The following is a 23,993-nucleotide window of genomic DNA, read 5'->3' on the forward strand; positions in this document are numbered from 1 at the left end:
AGCAGAATTAAAAAATTAATACTTTTTAAATTTGTAAATAACTTTAGAATGCTTTACATTAGAATGGTCACTTTAAAATCATTATTAGGAACACATCCTTGTTATTTTAAAGCAGAATCCTGGTCAGCAATAATCATAAATAATCTCCGTTACCACCCCTTCCCCTGATACATTTTCACTACATTTTAGACAAAATTTAATCTTGAAAGTACCTATTATTTCATGTTAACGTTTGTGTCATGTCTACTCTATTCTTAACCTTTCCCTTGTAGTGCTCTCACTGAGGGTAGTAAGAAGCAGAGCTCAACTTCCTCATATACCTATATTGGCATAGCTCCCAAGTGTCCCTGATTTCGAGGGACTGCACTCAGAGTGCAAGTAAACATGACCCTCACATGGGGCAAGGATGCATATTTGGAACAAAATCCATCTGTCCCTTTTTCCTCCACATTTGTATATAGATCAGACTTTCATGGTCTGATCTATATAGTTCTATATAAATCACACTTTTTATCTTTCGAAAAGTGTTCCCCAGTGCTAAACCTTTCATCCAATTTCTGAATTGCATTTATAAATTTCAGAGCCAGTATAAAGAAATTAAAAAAAAAGTACCTTTGGGTTTAATTAATCTTTTTTTTGGTTATAATTCTCCTCTAGAGGGGTGGCAGGGGGTGTGTCCTATGGCTACATACGTTTGTTAATAGATGTCCCTCATTCCCATCTAAAAAAGTTGGGAGGTATGCATAGACCTGAAGACCTAGCATTTCATGCTGTGGAAGGCAGTAATCTGCTTCATGTTTGAACATAGTAACATCCATTGTCATTCCTAAATACATCATAAGCAAGGGTGGTGAAGGTCTATAGGTTGGGACCCGTCTTGGGTATGACTTCCCCTAATTAACCTCCTGGGCGGTGTTCCCGAGTCTGACTCGGGGTGAGATTTTTGGGCTAGGATCGGTAACCCCGAGTCAGACTCGGGCTTGCCTCGCTGGATGTACAGGGAGTTTTACTTACCTTGTCCCTGGATCCAGCGATGCCACCGCGATGTGTGAGCGAGCGGGACCTCGCTCGATTCACACAGCGTCCTCCTGTGCCGCCGATCTCCGTTCCCTGTGACGTTACGACGCACGGGGACGGAGAACGGCGCCAAATTTAAAAAGGTAAACAAACACTTTACATACAGTATACTGTAATCTTATAGATTACAGTACTGTATGTAAAAAAAACACACCCCCCTTGTCCCTAGTGGTCTGCCCAGTGTCCTGCATGTCATTTTATATAATAAAAACCTTTTTTTCTCCCTGCAAACTGTAGATTGTCCATAGCAACCAAAAGTGTCCCTTTATGTCAAAAATAGTTTTAGATCAGCTAGAAAACAGCGATAATAAATTATAATCACTTGCAGAATTGTGCGATAGCGATTTGTGGGGAAATTTGTCATAAAAAAAAAAAAATAATGACAACGACAATTCTGCAACTGAGCAAATTTCAGTGATTTTGATTTGATTACATTATTGAATAATTTTTATTATAATTATATTATTATTTGTTATAATTATTTATAGTTATTTATTATATTATAATTTATAATTTTGTTTTTAAAAAAATGTCATACCCGGGATGCCTATTAGAATCTTGTTTGGTCAGATTTAAGTGAGTTATTTCTAAAAATTACAGGCCTACAATATAAAACGCCAAATTTCCTTGCAAATAATGGTACCGCTTTCAGCATGTTTTTTCTGAAAGAATCATACCGCCAGGGAGGTTAAGTACCTTTTTTGCAGTAATTGAGTACCTGACCCTGTCTTTGAGTAAGCAGGGTGTGGCTGGAGGCCTACATTACGGGTCATAGGTATAACTTGGTTGCCTACAAGGGCCTTGAGACTCGAGTACACATTCAATCTGTTGTTGGTTTTTGTTATGTATATTTGATATTTATATAGATTATTTAATTTGTTATTTATTTTTTGATAAATAAAGTGGCTGCTAGGGCCATTAAATTCCAGTTGGTGTCAGGCCTCATACACACAACCGTTTTCCTCGGCAAAATACATCAAGAAACATGCTGGCAGAGCATTTTTCCAGAGAAAAACGGTCGTGTGTATGTTTTTCATCGAGAAAACTGTCGTGGATCTCGACGAGAAAAAAAGAGAACATGCTCTCTTTTTTCTCGTCGGGAGTCTCAATTTCCTCGTCGTGTTTCTCGTCGGCATGGTTTACGACGAGAAACACGTTTGTGTGTATGCTTAGAAACCCGCGCATGCTCAGAATAAAGTATGAGACAGGAGCGCACCTTCGGTAAAAGTAGTGTTCGTAATGGAGATAGCACATTTGTCACGCTGTAACACACTGAAAAGCGCCAAACTTTTACTTAACGCGCAGTAACATGAGATTAGCAAAAGCAGCCCCAAGGGTGGCGCCAGTGGAATCGAACTTCTCCTTTATAGTGCCGTCGTACGTGTTGTACGTCACCGCGTTTGAGAACGACAAGATTTTGTCTTGACAGTGTGTATGCAAGGAAAGCTTGACAAGAATCTCGTCAAGCTTGACAAGAACGAGGCCTCAGAGGCCTCAGGCCTGGTACACACGATAGGATTGATCCGCGGATACGGTCCGCCGGACCGTATCCGCGGATAAATCCTCTGAGGATTTTGATCCGATGGAGTGTACTCACCATCGGATCGAAATCCGCGCCGAATTGACACCGCGGTGATGTGTCGCGCCGTCGCCACGATGATGACGCGGCGACGTGCGCGACGCTGTCATATAAGCAATTCCACGCATGCATCGATTTATTAGGACGCATGTGAGGGACGGGTTCGGACGGATCGATCCGGTGAGTCTGTACAGACCACCGGATCGATCCGCTGGAGCCGATTCCAGCGGATAGATTTGTAAGCATGTCTACAAATTTTTATCTGCTAGAAATCGGAAATATCCGCGGATAAATATCCGCTGGAACGTACACACCAGGGGATCTATCCGCTGAAACCGATCCGCTGAGATTTTTCAGCGGATGGATCCTCTCGTGTGTACGGGGCCTCAGAGTGTCTGATTTTGACAGATTTGGGGAGTGAAGTGACCAGGCAGCTTGGTAAGGCCATAACTTCATCTTTTATACCCTAGTCATGGCTGTGCAATACTGGCTGTTGCACAAGTGTGAACAAACATAAATGGTACTTGGTTGCTCAGCTATTATACTCAAAGTGGGAGTAGAACTATTGCAAATAAAATTTTTATGTATTTTTTTTTGTTTTAGGAGGAAGTGAAAAATGAGATTCTAGTCATGAACCAGCTGAATCACGCTAATCTCATTCAGTTATATGATGCCTTTGAGTCCCGAAATGACTTAGTCCTTGTTATGGAATAGTAAGTGTATTTTTTTTCTTTTTTTTTATATATATATATAAAAGCAGGTAAGGTATCAGATGACTTTCAAGCATTATGATTAGTAATTGCAATTTTCTTTTTCTTTTTCTGGTATTAATGAACTCCAAAGTGTTTAACTCTTCTGAATCTGTCATGAATCAAAGAAAGTCTGGATGCAAAATAGTTTCTAATTGTAAGATGTAGAATAAGATGTAGGTCATTGCCCTGATCATTGCTACAGTCCAATGCCAATGTCATTGTAGCTACAGCCATTCTGAATTAACATTTCCAGCATTGAGCCATAGGATAATATTTAAGGTAACTGCCAGTTTTTTGTGGCAAACATCAAGACAAGCATAAGGCAGTGCATTTTTTGCTGGGACTCAATTTTCCTGAAGATAAACCCCTTTCTTCTGGAAAGCCATTTGGGTTTGATTTTGCAGAAAAAAAAGTGAACTTTGATTTTATAGGACTGATTTGTTAGAACTAGTTTCCCCCGACCCCACAATTGATGGATGATGTATTGGTCAGATTTAGGGGTGCAGACCAGTCTTATGTTGTGAATTAATTTTGCTCATGCTAAAAGTCTGCAGCAAAGATATGAAGGAGCTAGTCAAACAGCTGGTGCTGACTAATATGTAAATGCAGACCTGCCATGAGAAGGTTCTGGTGCAGCAGGAAAAAGAGACTAACTACTTGCTGACTGGACAGATTGTGGTCCTATAGAATGCAATGACCCCGCAATCTAGAGTGCATATGGCTGATGGAAGGCCGTGCAGTGGGCCCTTCAAAAAATGACTGCAATAGACAGCATTGAAGATTTTCCAATGCTGTTTGAATGACTTGTCATAAGAAAAGGGCTGGCTAAGACAGACTGGGTGAATGTATTGGCCCCTTTTCTAATTCTGATTGTAGGCATAGTTCAGCCTGCCCCTGGAATCAGCATACAGCTAACAACTTTTGAAGAGGAAATATTGGCCAGGTAGAGAGTACCTCCAACCATGAGAGCAATCCGTGTCCATACCTGGAGCTTTGACAAGACTAAACCTGCAGGTGCACAACTTTATTCCCAGATGCATCTGCTGCAGAACTGGCTGCAACCACAGGTGCTGACCCCCATTATGATTGTGGAATGGGTCACCCTGTGCAGATTTGTATTTGTCTTTCCGGGAAACTGTACTACTGGTTAGCTCAGGGTGAAACCAGTCCCTGGATGAAATCACAACTACGTGGAAGGCTTCTTAGGGGTGCTTTTACTGTCAAAAGAGCCACTCCAGAGCAAGGAAGTACACCTCAGCCCCAGGGAGGTAAAACTGCTTAAAAAAGCACTTTGCCAACTAACTCTCCACAAAAAGTCAAGCTGAAAGAGAACCCCTCAAGGTTCTTTGGGTTTTCTAGCAGCCCAGTGCCCTAAGAGAATGGCATGATGGAGTCTGCCTTAGGCCAACAATTTACCATCTATCCTTATGTAGTGCATACTGCTGCAACTGTAAATCCACAGGATTGTGTGATGCAGGTTATTGGATGGGAGGTTGTGTCACTCCTCAAATTTTGGAATGTCACTGCTCTTATGGGATCTGACAGGTTGCAAGGAAAGCTGGTACCTGAAGAATGAGTGGATGTAATTTGTGCGTACAGAGATTTGGACATCCCAAAGCTATTAACCTCAGTGGGGACTGCCTCACTAAAGGTGGAAGTGATGCAGGGGTCGCACAATGAACTGTTAATGAAGTAAGACTGGGTCATATATGGACAAAAGTTAAAGGTCCTGTAACCCTTTGAAAATAAGAAGGAGCCATCTGAAGAAATATCTAATGGCAGTTCAGTTCGAACTTCAGACCAAAATTATCCCGATTAGAGGTTTGGGAAAAGGCCAAACTAAATTGGTGTTCAGCCAAGTTGAACCTCCAGCAGCAGCAGCAGCAGAAAGTGATATATCTAGCAGCAGTATTACTACTGCTACTAAATTTGACAACTTTTCCTCAGGCTTGTTGTGAGGAAGTCAGCCACCACCTTTTTAAGAACCATGACTCATCCCTGCCACAACATATTCAGCTGTCACCAGAGAATTCACGATTGAGAGCGGAATGTAAACAAAGGGGATTGGATTGTGTAAAAACACAGTTTGTTAGTATCTGGTAGCCCTCTTATTATTAAAAAGGGCTTACAGATTCACAGATTCAGATATGCCCCCCCCCCACAGACCCCCACAACACAGGCCAAGGTTGTGGGGAAGCATCCTTGTCCTCGTGGCCAAGGTACCCCCTGTTGTGGAATCTGGACTGCTATGGATTCGTTTAACAATCCCTTGCCTATTAACCAAGAACTTGGTTGACTTTTATGTCATTATCCCCACCTCCCAGCAGCCCTTTAAGAAAGTTTTAATGCCCAGCAGGTGTGACTTCTGTATCATGTAATCACTGTGGTTGGCTCTCACAGTGGTCACATGATCGGGAGCCCATGACACGTCTTCTGATCAGAATCCTTGACTGAGAGCTGCTGTTGACAGTTTGGTCAGTGTGTTTATAGCACATAGTGAACATGCATTATCTCTTGCCGCCATGGACGCATATGTGCTGTATCTCTGTGTTAAATCCCACCTCTCTTGCCAACATATAAATAAATTACACACGGTGCTTCCCAGAATGCTATATAAACTACAGACAATTCCGATTGCTCTACCGCTTCCTTCTTTGCAACATACAATAGACTATGTAGAAAGTTTTTGTGGGGATCCAAAGCACCTAGAATAAGCTGGGCGAAACTGGTTTTGCCAAAAGCGGAGGGGGGTATTGGTTTCCCGGACTTGCAGACATACTACTGGGCTAAACATCTAGCGTGAGTGGTGGACTGGCGGGCCCATACGCGCTGTAAAGGCTGGGTACGGCTGGAAAATCAGATCGCGGGAGCTGACCTCAGGAAAATACCTTGGATCTCCAAGATACATTGGACGTCTACCGTTCAATCTTATCCACTGATAGGGGCAACTCTATTGGCTTTCACGAAGGCTTGTCATTCATATGCAAAATCGAAGACAGAATGTAGACTAACTCCTCTTAGAGGTAAGCCAGACTTTATGCCGGGACGAGATGGGCTCTACCTGACAGACGAGTGGCCACATGCAGATATGCTGGCCAAACACTTATTTTCTGGGAATAGATTCTTGACTATAAAAGAACTTGAGAAGATATCCCTTACCAAGAAATGTCCCATATTCGCCTATCTCCAAGTGAAACACTTTCTTGATAACCCAAGGGTGAGGGGAAGTTTTACGAATTCACCTACTGTGTTTGAATCGCTATGTTCTAGTACATCACCTCAGAGGCATGTGATTTCGATGCTGTATGCATCCATGTTCAAGGCACCCTTTGCATCTCTGCAGGCGGAAAAGGCTTTCTGGGAAGCTCGGTTGGACAGACCGATTGAGCCGAAGGCCTGGGAAAAGATCAACTGGTTTATCTTTAAAGGCTCGCTGAGTGTGAACATTCAGGAGAATGGATACAAGATCAGGACACGGTGGTACAGGACACCGGATGTCGTCCATAAGTTCTCCCCTTCGGTACCTGACAGATGTTGGAGATGTGGACAAGCCTTGGGCTCCTTCCTCCACATCTGGTGGGACTGTCTGCTGATTCAGCCATATTGGCAGAGGGTACATGATGTGACGACAGCGGTCTCTGGTCTCCCCCTGGAGTTTTCACCAGCACAGTACCTACTTCATCTTTCCAAAATTTCCAAGAAAAGGTATCGCAACTCGGTGGCGATACATATGATCAATGCAGCCAGACTATGTGTTCCTGTGCATTGGAGAGCCACAGTGCCACCAACTATAAAATAACGGGTGACACGCATTGACCATTTGGCAGCGATAGAGGAGCTGATATGCCCTGCACAAGATAGAATTTCCACCTTCACTTACTTATGGAGTGAGTGGTTTGAATTCCGAAACACAGCGGATGACTGGTTTATGACATCACTAGTCTTTATTTCTTCCGATATGATGTGGACGGCGAGGGCAGTGGGCCTCCTCATGTTCCTCAGTTATTTGCTTTAGAGTTACAATGCTCCCCTTCGTGCTGCCCCCCTTTTTTTTTTGTCTCTTTCTTTCTCCCCCTTCCTCTTTTCTATTCCCTCTTCCTCTTCTATCAATGATGGGAGGGTGGGGTGGTTTTGAACCCACCCATCCACTTGTCCTGTTTGCAACAGGAGGACCCCAGTGAAAGATATAGGACCTGATTATATGGTCAAGGAGCCATAGTTGAGTATAAGTTAGATTTTGTAGAAGGAACCAAAGGCCTTTGAACACGAGCATCCTGATGTCTTCCTTCTTTGCCACTTTGAGATACATCCCCCTTGGGAGACAGATTAAAATTGTCTAGGTGGATAGTGAGAATATTGTTCGAATTTTGTCATACATGTCTTGTTTCTACCTATGTCTCAAGTGTAGCAATATGTTGCAGCTCCTTTTGTATTCGCTTGTCATGTATGTTGATGATGCTGTTTTATCCGTAACGTTGTTCTCTTTTTTTCTCAATAAAATGTTTGTGGATAAAAAAAAATTACACAACAAAAGATTAACAGTCAGCTCCCATTGTCTTCAGTGGTGTTTGGATTTAGCACCCATACTTTAGTACTGTTTACCAAATCTGCCTCAAACCAAAATCTAGTTACATTTTGCTCATCTCTACTCTTAAACAGTAAAACACAGACACAGCAATCTGGGGTGGATGTGCAGTTCCCCACTTTGCTGTAAATCATAATCTGTTATACAAAAACACCAAGGAGCATGACAAAGTGGTTGAACAACTAGTGATACAACGTGTTACATTTGGCTCATGCTCATGTGTTTGATGCTCATCTTAGGAAAGCTAAAACTCAGGAATGGGGTTTGCCATATTTTTACTGACTCTGGGTAGACAGGGAGATCAAGAATTTCTATGATTCCTGCCCAATCTGTCAAAAAAACACTCAACAACCCAGAGACAATCAGTTAAAAAAATTACCTCATTCAGAGTTATCACATTGAAGATGTTTCAGATGTTTGCAAGAATGTGTTTTTGTCCAAGATCCTAACAAATAAAAGGAAGGTGTTTAACATTAAGCATCTACAGACTTCTCTGTATCTTTCCTAAACTAATGGGTTAGTTGAATAGTTCAGCAAAACCCTAAATGGGACATTTGAGAAAGTGCTTGAAAAAATTGTTGTGATTAGTATTGTTTTATATTGCATTTGTTATTTGCCATATGGCAGGTTCCAAGTCATCCACTAGGTTCTCGCCCTTTAGCTTGTTCATTGACAGATGTGGTTAAAGATACATGGGAACTACAGTATACCATATTGGAGTGTAGTGGGACACATTGCACAAATGCAAAACTAAACATGGTGTCAGCATCATGTTGTGAAGATGCTTTTCTTCAGCAGGGACAGGGAAGCTGGTCAGAGTTGATGGGAAGATGGATGGAGCCAAATACAGGGAAATCTTTGAAGAAAACCTGTTAGAATCTGAAAAATACTTGAGACTGGGGCGGAGGTTCAGCTTCCAGCAGGACAATGACCTTTAAACATACAGCCAGAACTACAACGCAATGGTTTAGATGAAAGCACATATTTATATGTTAGAAAGTCCAGTCAAAGTTCAGACCTAAATCCAATTGAGAATCAATTTCATCCAATCTGACAGAGCTTGAGCTATTTTGCAAAGAGGAATGGACAGAAATGTCACTCTCTAGATGTGCAAAGCTGGAGACATCCCCAAAAAGACTTGCAGCTGTAAATGCAGCAAAAGGTGGTTCTACAAAGTATTGACTCAGGGGGGCTAAATACAAATGCACTCCACACTTTTCACATATTTATTTGTAAAAAATGTTGACAGCCATTTATTATTTTCCTTCTGCTTCATAATTATGTGCCACTTTGTGTTGGTCTATCACATAAAAAATCATATAAAATACATTTAAGTTTTTTGGTTGTAACATGACACAATGTGGAAAATTTCAAGGGGTATGAATGCTATTTTAAGGCACTTTATAAGATCTACCATCCCCCAAAGACACACAAAGCTCACAGCGCTCAGGATCTGGGAAGATGTGATGAGTGGTGGTTTAACCTCCCTGGCGGTATGATTATTTCAGATTTTAGGTGCTGAAAGCGGTACAATTATTTTGCAAGGAAATTTGGCGTTTTATACTGTAGGCCTGTAATTCTTAGGAATAACTCACTTAAATCTGACCAAACAAGAATCTTGTAGGCATCCCGGGTATGAATTTTTTTTTAAAACAAAATTATAAATTATAATATAATAAATAATTATAAATAATTATAACAAATAATAATATAATTATAACAAAAATTATTCAATAATGTAATCAACTCAAAATCACTGAAATTTGCTCAGTTGCAGATTTGACGCTGTCATTACTTTTATTTTTTTATGACGAATTTCTCCACAAATCACTATCGCTGAATTCTGCAAGTGATTATAATTTATTATCGCTGTTTTCTAGCTGCTCTAAAACCATTTTTGACATAAAGGGACACTTTTGGTTGCTATGGACAATCTACAGTTTGCAGGCAGAAAGAACAGTTTTTATTATACAAAAGAACATGTAGGGCACTGGGGAGACCACTAGGGACAAGGGGGGTATGTATTTTTTACATACAGTACTGTAATCTATAAGATTACAGTATACTGTATGTAATGTGTTTGTTTACTTTTTTGAATTTGGCGCTGTTCTCCGCCCCCGTGCGTCGTAACATTGCAGGGAACGGAGATCGGCGGCACACGGGGACACTGTGTGAATCGAGCAAGGACCCGCTCACTCACACAGCGGAGAGGCATCACTGGATCCAGGGACAAGGTAAGTAAACCCTGCCTGTGGATGCTGCGAGGCGAGCCCGAGTCTGGCTCGGGGTTACCGATTGCAGCACAAAAATTTAACCCAGAGTCAGACTCGGGAATACCGCCAGGAGGGTTAATAAGTCATCAGAATTCTCCAGTAAAATTGTTGGCAGTTTATTCACAAAATGTAAATGTTTATCAAGTCCGACTTGATAATGCGCATGCACGTGAAACACGTTGTCACAGCAACAGGGACGAATGCGACTTCCTGTTTCGGGATCATGTTTCTGTCCAGAGTACCAGTGACGTCATTCCTACATGACGGCCATGGAGGCTCCTCTGTTTAAGGAACCGTGCCTCTGTCCAGGGCTCCAGTGATTTCATCCACACATACCAGCTGGTTTGGCTTGCATATACTGCTTGCTTCTTCCATCCCATTGCCGCGATGGTCTGCACCTCCCACAGATCTTCCCATCCTGGAGCTAATCCATCAGGGCTTTAGCCAGCCTCACAACCATCGTGGTAACATAACCTCAGAAACATTTACGTACATTGTTGTTTTTTACATTTTTTGAATAAACTGTCAACAATTGTACTGGAGAATTATTTTTACTTCTTGAACCACCACTCATAAAATTTTCCCAGCTCCTGAGCGTTGTCAGCTTTGTGTCTTCAGTTTGCTAGCATCCAATCCCATGCTACTGGACAGCAGCACAGTTGAACTGTGACCACATAGAATGACTTTTCAGCTATTAGCGCCTGGAACCCAGTCTCCATCATCCCCCAAAGAGAATACCCTACCAAATTTAACATGTTAATCTTAATAAACAATGAAAGGAAAGTAAGGTGGACAGTGCTCCAGATAGTACAGGAACATCCTGACTCCAAGATAAAAAGACCCACTCACCCCTCAAAAACAGAAGATCTGGGAATTCTTGCAGAAAATTCTGGACATTTTCTCCCCCAACCTAATTTCAGAGAACCATGGGCCTGAGACCTCATAAGAAACTTTCAGGAGTTTATGACACTGTAATTGTAATCAGGACTGGTAAAGTCATTGAATAAAGTCAAATTGGTCCTGTATGCCCTTCAGAAGGCTGAATTAATGGTAAACTCTGAGAAAAGCATGATTGGACCAGAAGAGACCTGCTATTTAGGGTTTTGGATTGTGAGATATTACAGGAGATGTATTACCAACTTTGCCAGCTTTGCCACCACCTTGACAGATCTCACAAAAATTCATTATTTATTGGAATCCTGGAAGCACCAGCTTTTTTTTCAATTGTAGCAGGTAGCAGCCCTGATAATCCCAGGCTTTTAAAAAGAGTTCCTGTTGGAAAATGCTGCTTCAAAACTAACGTAGGCCTTAGTTCAGTCCCTGTCCCAGCTAGTTGGGAAATAAGTGCCCTGTTGTGTACTTGAGACAAACGCTCACTCCAGCTGAAAAAATTAATTGTATTATAGAAAAAGAGAGCGTCTTGTGATAAAGTGGGCATTGAGGACACTCTTATATTACTTATTGGACTGACCCTTTATACTGGTGTCAGATCTTGCACACCTTATTTGGATGGCACAAAACAAGCATAAAATCTCACAGATTACCAGGTATTTTTCTAACCCTCCTGGACTAAACTTTATGTAGTCCTAAAATCAGAGAGAGTGCACTACAATGCAAGTGCTCTTTCTCAGGTTTACTGCCATTTTGGCAGGCATATCCAGACCCTTGGCTTGGAAAGGGGGGGGGGGGTTGAATGTAGAGAGCCTAGGGCAGGGCTAAGAGGGGGTTTATCTGGAAAGACAGCTACTTCTCCTTTAGAGAACTGCCTATTAGGAATGAGTTTTAGAGAGAGAAAGAGAGACCTGTTGTCATGTATCTGGTAGAAGAGCCCGATATGAAGAGGAAGGCCGCTCTTACACCTCTGACTCAGACCCCTGATAGAGTAGACAGGTAGCGCAGGAGTGCAGAGTCGCACAAGTGCCGGTGGTCTCGTTGGCTGCTGGGCTGCTGGTAGGCTGGCATGCCAGATGACAATGGATGTCCTGTAAACTGGAAGAGGCTGGTGCTTGGATGTGGAAAGCAGAAGAGCAGGTCCCAGTGGCAGAGCTTGCAGCTGGTTAGTTCCGTGAGGACTGAAACACAGACAGGGTCAAACAAGCCAGGTCATACAAATGTGGTCAGATCAGGTACAGATGTGGAGGCAGTAGAGGAGTCAAGGTACAAGCTGGGGCTGATGCAGGTAGAGAGCAGGAGTAGTCAGAACAAGCCAGGTCAATAACTGGAAAAGAAACAGATCAACAGGGAACAGGACAAATGCTGTAGATGAGACAGCACTGATCCTGGGTGCTGATCTACTGTAGCTTAAAGCGGTGGTTCACCCTTATTAACAACTTTCTATCATTAAATTAGGCATAGTAGCGCGAGCTACAGTATGCCTGTCTTTATTTTTTTAGCCCGGTACTCACTCTGCAATCCTAGCGAGACGATTCCGACTCCCCGCGGGGAATGGGCGCTCCTATCCAGAGGCAGCATGATTGACGGCCGGCTTTGGCACGTAACGCTCCCCGAAGATAGCCGGAGTAGGTCTCGGCTCTTCACGGCGCCTGCGCACAGACTATGCGCAGGCGTCGTGAAGCGCCAAGTCCTATTTTGGCTATTTCCGGAGAAGCGTGACGTGCCAGAGCCAGACGTCAATCACCGTCCCTCTCCATAGGAACGCCCATTCCCCGCAGGGAGTCGGAATCTTCTCTCTACGATTGCAGAGTGAGTACCGGGCCTTAAAAAATAAAGACAGGCATACTGTAGCTCGTGCTACTATGCCTCATTTTATGCTAGAGGAAAAAAAATTTTTTTTTTTATTAATAGGGTGAACCCCCGCTTTAAATCAAAAGATTCCTGCTGCTACAATTTGCGCTAGCCAAAATCCTTTGTGTGAATGTAGCCTTAACTTATTGTGTCACCCAGGTTTCTCACATGCACATGGTTAAGACCCCTTCACACTGGGGCACTGGGGCTTTACCGCTGTTCAAGAGGCGCATTTTCAACACTTTTCAGTCGCTAGCGGGGCGCTTTCAACTCCACAAAAGTGGTTAAAAACTCAAATTTTCCAGTGCCTTTAAAGAGCTTTTAACCACATGTTGACCGCTACATGCCGATATATGTCAGCACAATGGCAGCAGTGGGCAAATGGGAAAATGGGAGAACAGGTGCAGCATGCGGCGGGCAAACTCAATGTTCGCGGGGGGCCTGCGATCATGTCACGGAGAGGCAGAACGGGGAGATGTAAACAAGGTGTTTCCCTGTTCTGCCTAGTGACAGGACAGAGATCTACTGCTCCCTGTCATCAGGAGCAGTGATCTCTGTCGTGTCAGTTGTAGCCCATCCCCCCTACAGTTAGAATCACTCTCTAAGACACACTTAACCCCTTTATCGCCCCCTAGTGTTTAACCTCTTCCCTGCCAGTGTCATTTACACAGTAATCAGTGCATTTTTATAGCACTGATCTCTGTGTAAATGACAATGGTCGCAAAATAGTGTCAAAAGTGTCCGATGTGTCCGCCGCAATATCGCAGTCATGATAAAAATAGCAGGTCGCCGCCATTACTAGTAGAAAAAAAAATACTAATAAGAATGCCAATCTTTCCCCTATTTTGTAGACGCTATAACTTTTGCGCAAACCAATCAATATACGCTTATTGCGATATTTTTTTTACCAATAATATGTGGAAGAATACATATCGGCCTAAACTGAGGGAAAAAAAAAATTTATATATATTTTTGGAAGATATTTATTATAGCAAAAAGTTAAAAATATTGTTTTTTTTTTCAAAATTTACGCTCTTTTTTCGTCTATAGCGCAAAAAATAAAAACCGCAGAGGTGATCAAATACCACCAAAAGAAAGCTCTATTTGTGGAAAAAAAAAAGATCGTCGATCTTGTTTGGGTACATTATCGCACAACTGCGCAATTGTCAATTAAAATGACGCAGTGCCATTTCGTAAAAAGTGCGCTGGTCAGGAAGGGGGTAAATTCTTTCAGGGCTGAATCGGTTAAGGTGCTTGAAAGCACTGCCCATTCATTCCAATGGGTAGAGGCGTTTTGGGAGCGCTGTATACAAATGCTGCTTGCAGGACTTTTTATAACGTCTCGCAATATCACCACCCAAGTGTGAAAAGTCACACTGGAATGAATGGGAGGCGGTTTTCAGAGGCTTAACAGAGGCTATTCCCAGCGCTAAAGCATCTGAAAATGGAATGGAGCATGGAGATATTGTAGAGCTTTGAGTGGAATAAAGCGTCTGCTATTCCTAGGTCCACATTTTACCAGGTTTCCAAACCAGAAATAATTAGTCTCAGTTGTGCACAGGCCTTCATATATGTGAGCTGACTAATACTGTATGAAAAGGTTGACTGCTGACAGAAGCCTAGAAAGTACAAGGGCTACGTGTTTGTATTTTGAAACCCATTGGGGTACCATGTTAGTAAAGAACCTGATCCGAGTTTAGTTAATATCTCCGATGAGCATATGTTTTGTTCATGTTATGCTATTAATTTGCTCTACAATAATTTGCAGTTTTATAACAGCGATTTTATCCCCTCCATTTCCTTTTAAAAGTGATATGAAATATTATTTTCTCTTCTCAACAGTGTGGATGGTGGTGAACTGTTTGACAGGATTATTGATGAAAATTGCAATCTTTCTGAAGTGGATACAATATTATTTATCAAGCAAATTTGTGAAGGAATTCAGTACATGCATCAAATGTACATTATACATTTAGACCTTAAGGTACTTTAACTTGGGGCATTTTTACTTACAAGCTATTTTAAGGCAACAGGGAACAAGACCATAGCAGTATGGCTGAGTACAGCTAATATTGTATTGTATTTTGTATATTTGAAGTGTACCCAGCTGAAATAAAAACTTGGGGCCAGATTCACGAACAATTACGGCGGCGTAACGTATCCCCTTTACGTTACTCCGCCGCAAGTTTTCGTCGTAAGTGCTTAATTCACAAAGCACTTGCGTGTAAACTTGCGGCGGCGTAGCGTAAAGCCGTCCGGCGCAAGCCCGCCTAATTTAAATGGGGCGTGTACCATTTAAATTAGGCGCGTTCCCGCGCCGAACGTTCTGCGAATGCTCCGTTAGGAAATTTCCCGCCGTGCTTTGTGCAAAATTACGGCGCCCCGATGTGTTTTTTGAACGGCGACGTGCGTTACGTCCTTTCATATTCCCGGACGTCTTACGCAAAAAAAAAATTTGAAATTCGACGCGGGAACGACGGCCATACTTTAACATGGCTGGTCTAAATCTAAGCCATGAAATAGCAGGCTTAAGTTTGCGACGGGAAAAACCGACTAGCGACGACGTAAGAGAATGCGACGAATGCGCGTACCTTCGTGGATCGCCGTAAACAGCTAATTTGCATACCCAACGCGGAAAACGACGCAAACTCCACCCAGCGGTCTCCAAAGTATTGCATCCTAAGATCCGAAGGCGTACGAAGCCGTACGCCTGTCGGATCTTAGCCAGATACTCCGGCGTACTTTTTCTGTGAATCTGGCCCAGGTTTCCTAAAAAAAACTTTAGTGGGCCACATTTTCTCTTTCGCACTTTAGTAATCTTCTGGTGCCACTGGAACCGGCATGCATTCTTATTCAAATATTAACTTTCAAAAAGGCAAAAAATATGTAAATAGGCTAACAAAATACTAAAGCATATTTAGGCACTAAGCACTGTCGGGGGAGAGGGAGACTAGTCTATTCTTCCTAATTTTAAATCCTATTAGTTTTAAATCCTAATATTCGTTGTCAAATCTACAATAAAACATGAATCTGGATAGTTCTACCTTTGTTATCTGGACTACATTTTGCAAATGAATACTTGCTGCACATGTAAGATGAGCTGATTTACAACATTCCTATGCACGCTGTATTTATGTTTCTAGGATGGATGCTGACTTTATTCTTATTTCTTTTCAGCCAGAGAATATTATGTGTGTGAGCCGAGCAGATTATCAGATCAAAATTATTGATTTTGGCCTGGCTAGAAGGTAAACTTTTATTGCTTGGACAATTGTCTTAGCATAATATTGAAGGTACAGAAAAGAATAATTTAAAATAAAGCTAATGTATTTCTACAGAATGATCCGTAATCATTAAAAAAAAAGCTTACAGTTTCACATATCATCTACAACACATGATACATATGTGCACATGATGTCATTCTGAAAAAGAGCCCAAGATAGTTGCACTTTATTGATATAATAATTCTAAGAACCCATTAAATTAAACAGAAAACTGTTGGGGTATTATTTGTGTCAACAAATTATATTTCATGTTCCCTTTTGAATCCTTTTATCTAAGGCCTGCTGATGTGATGATGTCCTCATAATTACAGGGCTGTGACATCATTAATTGCTTCAATAAAATTGTGACACCAAAAGCCTTCTACATTCATAGCGATACACTTTGTATGTAAACCCCACCCCCACCCGGAAGTAACTATTCGCATACTTCTTGATATTTCTTTAGTGGCAGGCAAATGCTTTATATACTTTCCCTGTTGTACTTGCATATTCTATAGTTCGATTCAATGGATTGTGGTTAAAAAAGTACATCCGTGTAGTAATACAATGAATGATCATGAGTAGAGTATATATTTCATCAATAGAAGAATTAATGTTCCCCTCATAATGTCATGCAATCTATAGATAGAAGACAACAGATAAACAGAGAATCTTCCATCCAAAGATTAATCGGAAAGTAGGAAAACACACCGTGTTCTACTCTCAGTTTGCTCTTTGAGGCCAAGGTGCCGTGAAGCCTCACTATGAGCAGAATGGTGCTTTGTGTGTAACACAGTGTGTGATATACCAAAATACATCTGTATTTTTGCTGTTCAGCCATGCAGTGCACTACAGTCTCCCAGCACAATTCAAGCAATGAGACTCACTAATTTATCCCGCAGGCCATTTTGTCATTCACATTTATACAAGACCTTAATCTCAGTCTTCTGACTCCCTCTTTCCAACAACCTAAACATATGGGACTAAGATGGGTTTCTAGCCCTCATTCTAGTAAAGTGGGTATATGTTTCAAGTAGCTCCAGCGCTGGAGCTCAAGGCAAAAAAAAGGGAAAGAATTGTGATTGCACGCCAATTACTTCTCACAAGTATCAACTGGGTTAAAAAATAAGGTAAACATGAAGAGATCACTGCATATCATGTTATATATACATATCACAGCAAAATGTTGTTAAATAATCAACATAGGGAACGGAACAAATTCAGTATATATACGCGTTAGCAGTTGCAGAGTACCATAATCAAAGCAAAGAGCTAAATGCAAAAACATGTTTTATTTTTTACAATAAAGTAATTTGATTTAAAGTGTAATGATTCTGAATGAGCAAAAATAGTAGCGCTGTGTTCAGTGAATGAACAGTTCTAAACCAGTATATGAGTAAATCACCCTGTGAAAAAAATATATCACACGTATGAATGAATAAACTAAAAAAATGCATATATATTATAACAATTATAAATAATAATAATAACAATCAGTGTTCATAACCAGTTTCGTCACTAAGGACTTCTTCAATGGGATTCCCATTGAAGAAGTCCTGAGTGATGAAACTTGTCTGGGGTGGCTACATGGCAAGCTATTCGTGTTCCACAACGTTCGGACTACCGATCACCGAGTGTGTAGTTCTATGAAGTGGAGAGGCGAGCGAGCTGAGTGGGGGGTGAGGCCTCGTACACACGACCGTTTTCCTCGACAAAATCCGTCAAGAAAAATGCTGGCAGAGCTTTTTTGCCAAGGAAAACAGTCATGTGTATGTTTTTCTTCGAGAAAACTGTTGTGGATCTTGACGAGAAAAAAAGAGAACAAGTTCTCTTTTTCCTCAACGGGAGTCTCAATTTCCTTGTGTTCCTCGTCGGGCTGGTTTTCGACGAAAAACACGTTCGTGTGTATGCTAAGAAACCCGTGCATGCTCAGAATAAAGTATGAGACGGGAGCGCACCTTCGGTAAAAGTAGCATTTGTAATGGAGATAGCACATTGGTCACGCTGTAACAGTCTGAAAAGTGCAAATCGTCTCTTACCAAACTTTTACTTAACACGCAGTAACATGAGATTGGCAAAAGCAGCCCCAAGGGTTGTGCCAGTGGAATCGAACTTCCCCTGCCATTGTATGTGTTGTACGTCACCGCGTATGAGAACGAGGAGATTTGGTCTTGACAGTGTGTATGCAAAGAAAGCTTGTCAAGTTTCTCCACAAGCCTGACAAGGAACTCGTCGAGGAAAACGATGTTTCATTTACGACGAGTTCCTCGGTCATGTGTACGAGGCCTCACAGACTGAAAAGCACGAATCGTCTCTCACCAAACTTTTACTTAACACGCAGTAACATGAGATTAGCAAAAGCACAGTGGCGCCAGTGGAATCGAACTTCCCCTTTATAGTGCCGTCGTACGTGTTGTACGTCACCACGTTTAAGAAAGACGAGATTTTGTCTTGACAGTGTGTATGCAAAGAAAGCTAGTCAAGGAAAACAACGTTTCATTTACGACGAGATTCTCGGTCGTGTGTACGAGGCCTGAGACTTATGGTTTACATTGGGTCCGCCGAGACCATAGTACATGACGGTGCCACCGCAAACTTGTCTCTGGTTTTGGATTGTTATTGCTGAAGTGCTTCTATTTGCTTTGATAGATGTGAGTGCAATGTGTGAAGGCTACTTGTGCTGTTTTTAATAAATAGTTTTTATATACTTCACTATTGGAGCCACTTTATTTTTACATGTGCCACTTTATTAAGCCGTATTGCCGAGCATGTGAGTGCAAGGCATATCCTATTGGTAAGCGCAACTCCTTGGGGTGTGAAGTCACTGAGCACTTATGGTGTGGTGGAAGGTCTCAAGCAAGATTTTCAAAGAAGATTGAGTGGACACTTTGGCTCGGATTCACATACATCGGCGCATATTTATGCGGGCGTAGCGTATCTAATATACGCTACGCCGATGCAGGCACTGGATTCACCAAGCACTTGCTCCCACTCGCTCTTAAAGATATGCTGGGTTTCCTCGGCGTAAGCCAGCGTAGGTGGAAGTGGGCGTGAGCCATGCTAATGAGGCGTGACCCCATGCAAATGATTGGGCAAGCGCCAAAGAAGTACTTAAAATGAACGGCGCATGCGCCGTCCCGTGGCCGCATCCCTGTGCGCATGCTCAGAATCACGTTGGAACTACTCCCTAAGATACGACGGATCACTGCCTACGACGTGAACGTAACCTACGCCCAGCCCTATTCACGTACTATGTAAACAACGTAAAAAACGACGGCTGTTTTCCCTGGTCAATACCTTTGCATGAGTTGCGCCTCATATATGGGGAATAACTTTACGCGGACGTACAACCTACGCAAACCGCGTATATTATGCGCCGGGCGCAAGTACGTTCGTAATTCGGCGTATCTCCCTCATTTGCATATGTGCATAGAAGATCAATGGGAGCGGCAAATGCGCCCAGCGTAAATATGCGCCCACGATACGACGGCGTAGGCAAGTTACGTCGGTCGTAGGAAGCCTATTTTTAGGCGTATCTCAGATTGTGAGCACGGCGCACAGATAAGACGACGCATAGTTACACTTACACGGCGTATCTCGAGATACGTCGGCGTAAGTGCTTTGTGAATCTGGGCCCATGAGTTTAATCACTTGGAATTAATTTAATCACTTGTGGACTTGTTTTGAGTGATTATCACTTATTGTTTTTTGATCACTGGATGAACGTTATGAACACTGATTATCATTATTATTATTATTATTATTATTTATAATTTTTACACTATATACTGTATGCATTTTTTTAGTTTATTCAGTATATGTGTGATATATTTTTTTCACCGGGTGATTTACTCATATACTGGTATAGAACTGTTCATTCACTGAACACAGTGCTACTATTTTTGTTCATTCAAAATCATTACACATTATTATTTATTTTAAAGTAGCAGCTTTAGGTGTTGTATACACAAATTTACATTTTTTGTTTGTTCTTGGGCACAGTGGGGTGTGAGAAGGTAGAAGGATGTGGATATTTCCTTTTTTTCACCTTTTATTATTAATGTGTTTAAAAATAACCAACAATATAGCATTAACCACTAAAGCCCTGGACCATTTTGCTGGTCAAAGACCGGGCCACTTTTTGCGATACGGCACTGCGTCACTTTAACTTAATTGAATTGCGCGGTCGTGCATCGTGGCTCCCAAACAAAATTGAAGTCTTCTTTCCCCACAAATAGAGCGTACTTTATGGTGGTATTTTATCACCTCTGCGGTTTTTATTTTTTGCGCTATAAACAAAAATAGAGCGACAATTTTGAAAAAAAATCTATATTTTTTACTTTTTGCTATAATAAATACCCCCCCCCCCCAAAAAAAAAAAAAATATATATATATATATATATATATATATATATATATATAAAAAAATCCTCAGTTTAGGCAGGAACGTATTCTACTATATATTTTTGGTAAAAAAAAAATCGCAATAAGCATTTATTGATCGGTTTGCGCAAAAGTTATAGCGTCTACAAAATAGTTTAGATAGTTTTATGGCATTTTTATTAATATTTTTTTTTTACTAGTAATGGCGGCGATAAGCAATTTTTATCATGACTGCAACATTATGGCGGACATATCGGACACTTTTGACACATTTTTGGGACCATTTTCATTTTTACAGAGATCAGAGCTATATAAATGCACTGATTACTCTGAAAATGACACTGGCAGTGAAGGGATTAACCACTAGGTGGCGCTGTAGGGGTTAAGTGTGCCCTAGTGAGTGATTCCTACTGTAGGGAGGATGGGCTGTGTGTGACAAGATAGCAATTACCGCTTCTGATTACAGGAAGCGGTGATTAGTGTCATTGTCACTAGGCAGAGTGGGGAGATGCCTGTTTACATCAGTATCTCCCTGTTCTTCCTCATCGTGAGACGATCGTGGGTATCCCCGCTGCGTTTGAGTCTGCGGGACCCGCGGTCGAGCTCACGGAGCATGCGTCCACAATGCCACTTCCTTAAAGGGGACGTATATATATATGTCCTTGTGCCCAGGAGTGCCATTCTGTCGACGTATGTGCATGCGTGCGGCAGTCGGGAAATGGTTAAACAATTTCAGAACATATTTTGTCAAAGCTGGCCAGAGTGTGATCATGCATCTTCAACATATTTAATATAACTTGAAGTAAATATCCAGGTGTGGTAATAACATATCATTTTAAACTTTTTTTTTGTTGCTTTTTTTTTTTTCATTTTATAGATAGCGTAGTTTTTTTTCAAAGGACATTTGAATGGTATAAAGGCCATTTTTTCTATGTGGGGGGCTTCTAGTTCCAGAAGATCTGTTTCTATTTGCCTTATGTGCAGAGTACCAGGTAAAACCGCCATAAGGTCTGCTGTAAAAGCCTATGATAAGTGTTCTATGAGGTTCAAAACAAAAGAAGCAAAGGCAATGAAGAATAGCTTTAGCAAGCTAAGACTGTTTGTTGGGTTCTTACTGTATGAGCTGTGACAACATTTACAATAAAGCATAAAGATTGTCATATTATTTACCGAAACTCCTCAGATTTGATTTATGTGGAAAAACCTCCTAGGCATTTCTTTGTAAGGTTACATGCCAGTTTATTCCATTCTGGTTATTACTCATTGTATGTATAAATGGCTGGTTATGTTCTGTGTCAGACTTCATTCTTCCTGTAGAGTATACTGGAAGGAATGGTGCAGCATGTCACTACAACTTTGCCAGAATCTAGTCTGTGGGGAGCTTTTATGCTTTGTCGTCTCTTTGAAATGATACTTTATCTCTCTTTTTATTCATGTTCTAGGTACAAGCCAAGGGAAAAATTGAAAGTGCACTTTGGTACTCCAGAGTTCCTTGCCCCTGAAGTTGTGAACTATGATTTTGTCTCCTTTCCCACAGACATGTGGAGTGTGGGAGTCATTGCCTACATGCTGTGAGTTGGCTAAGAGCATACGTCTGTTTTGTGTGAAATATTCTTTATCAATTTCTTTTTTAGATTTATTCTTGGTTTCCTGTCTATGCGGGCTCTTTTGCTGAACTAGCTTTTGTGCTGATATTTGAAAGGGAAAACGCGAGTGCTATAGCTGAAACAGCAAGGGCAAATGAAAAATAAATATTTTTATCTTTTTATACAGCAGGGTAGAGAGACAAAGAGGTAGAATAATTTATCATCCATTAAAGAGAGTGATTGCAATCACATTTAATGTGGTCCTCTGTGCACCCTGTGGGATGCATTCCTCACAAATTCAGTCTGTTAGTTTTATTACAGAACACTATATGTGCAATGTATTTATGGTGAGGATAGACATATTATACTTAAATTGTTTTTGTTAAAGTGGAGCTATGGGCAAAAGAAAAAATATATAAAATACATACTGTATATGATGCTCTCTGTCTCTAGCATTAGCACAGCATTTTTTTCTGAATCTCCAAGTAACATAATTGTATTATCTGTTTGTTCTACTAGTAGATCCATTTTTTTCCACGTTAACACCGTGAGAAGGAAATCACTGCAGTACTGTCACCCTGTTGCCAGGGTAGTGTTAAATTGGCCTAACTACTCTAGCCCTTGTATCTGTATACTTACTTAGTGATAGTATTTTTATTACTTAAAATGACAAACTAATACATACATTGCTTTTTTTGGGGACAAACTTGCCTTTCTTCTGTATTGCAAAAATTATCTTCTTTTTCTCTTGTATCCCAAAAAATGCTTTATTTTTTATTTTATTAATAAATATAATTGTTTTAAAAATTTTGACCAGTGTTGTTTAAAAAAGAGAATGTTTGACTGTAAATAAAAGTATACATTTTATTCTATAGGTTCACACTTTGAATCACCAATGAATCGCACAGGGATGCGCATCACATTCCTGTGCAATTCACATGTGCAGTGTGATTTGAACCCATTCATTTTTAATGGGGTCCAATCGCACCGTATCGCACTATTGTAGTGCATGCCAGTGGCAAAATTACCAGGGTCGCAAAGGTCGCACCAGGCCCTGGCATTTCGCCACTGTCGGGTAGCCCCAGCAGGGTTGTTTGTTGCAGGGTTCTGTGCTGAGAGCATCTCTCATACAGCTCAGAGCCTGCACTAACAGCTCCCCCTCCCTTGCACAGATGGGGGAGGAGAGAGCCATTCTGCACCTCTACTCCTGTGTATGCACTGTGGGACATGTAAAGCTAAGCAGCTGAATTTGATTATTCAGATGCTGGGTTTCACTCTGCTTGTAGTGCACACAGGAGGAGAGGGGTGGGAGGAGAAGGAGAAGAATGTCTCTCAGGCTTGTAATAGTTAACATAGGCAGGGGACGGGCAAGGGGACATATTGCTTCCAATTCACCTGTCAAATGCCTGTAAAAAGTGATCCACTGCAGATCTATTTTCAGAGGAAAGCCACATGTGTAAACTAGATCTATTAGCACTGTTTTTGTACTTTTTCAGAATGTTTTATTGTTTATAACCAATGATTAATAAAAATATTTTTGTTTTTGAATTATAGGTTGAGTGGGCTTTCACCATTTCTAGGGGAAGATGACAATGAAACTCTGAACAACATTTTAGCTGCACAATTTGATTTTGAGGGTGAAGAATTTCAAAAGATTTCAGACATTGCAAAAGATTTCATCATTAAGTTACTCATCAAGGATAAATGGTAAGACATATAATTCTCCAATTGTTTAATGCAAATGAAAAGT

General features: G+C 41.2%; 1 protein-coding gene across 3 annotated transcripts in view; it reads left to right on the forward strand.

The window, feature by feature from the left end:
* Window positions 1-23,993, forward strand: part of MYLK4 (myosin light chain kinase family member 4) — a 163,076-nt gene that overhangs the window by 133,369 nt on the left and 5,714 nt on the right. For all 3 annotated transcript variants that reach the window (XM_040353626.1, XM_040353627.1, XM_040353625.1), the window contains 5 exons: window positions 3,260-3,369; window positions 14,854-14,995; window positions 16,189-16,259; window positions 22,100-22,228; window positions 23,798-23,950. In XM_040353626.1, coding sequence (XP_040209560.1) covers window positions 3,260-3,369; window positions 14,854-14,995; window positions 16,189-16,259; window positions 22,100-22,228; window positions 23,798-23,950 — 605 coding nt within the window. The remainder of the gene's footprint in view (window positions 1-3,259; window positions 3,370-14,853; window positions 14,996-16,188; window positions 16,260-22,099; window positions 22,229-23,797; window positions 23,951-23,993) is intronic.

This window comes from Rana temporaria, chromosome 5 (genome assembly GCF_905171775.1).
Source record: "Rana temporaria chromosome 5, aRanTem1.1, whole genome shotgun sequence".
NCBI classification, from domain to species: Eukaryota; Metazoa; Chordata; class Amphibia; order Anura; family Ranidae; genus Rana; species Rana temporaria.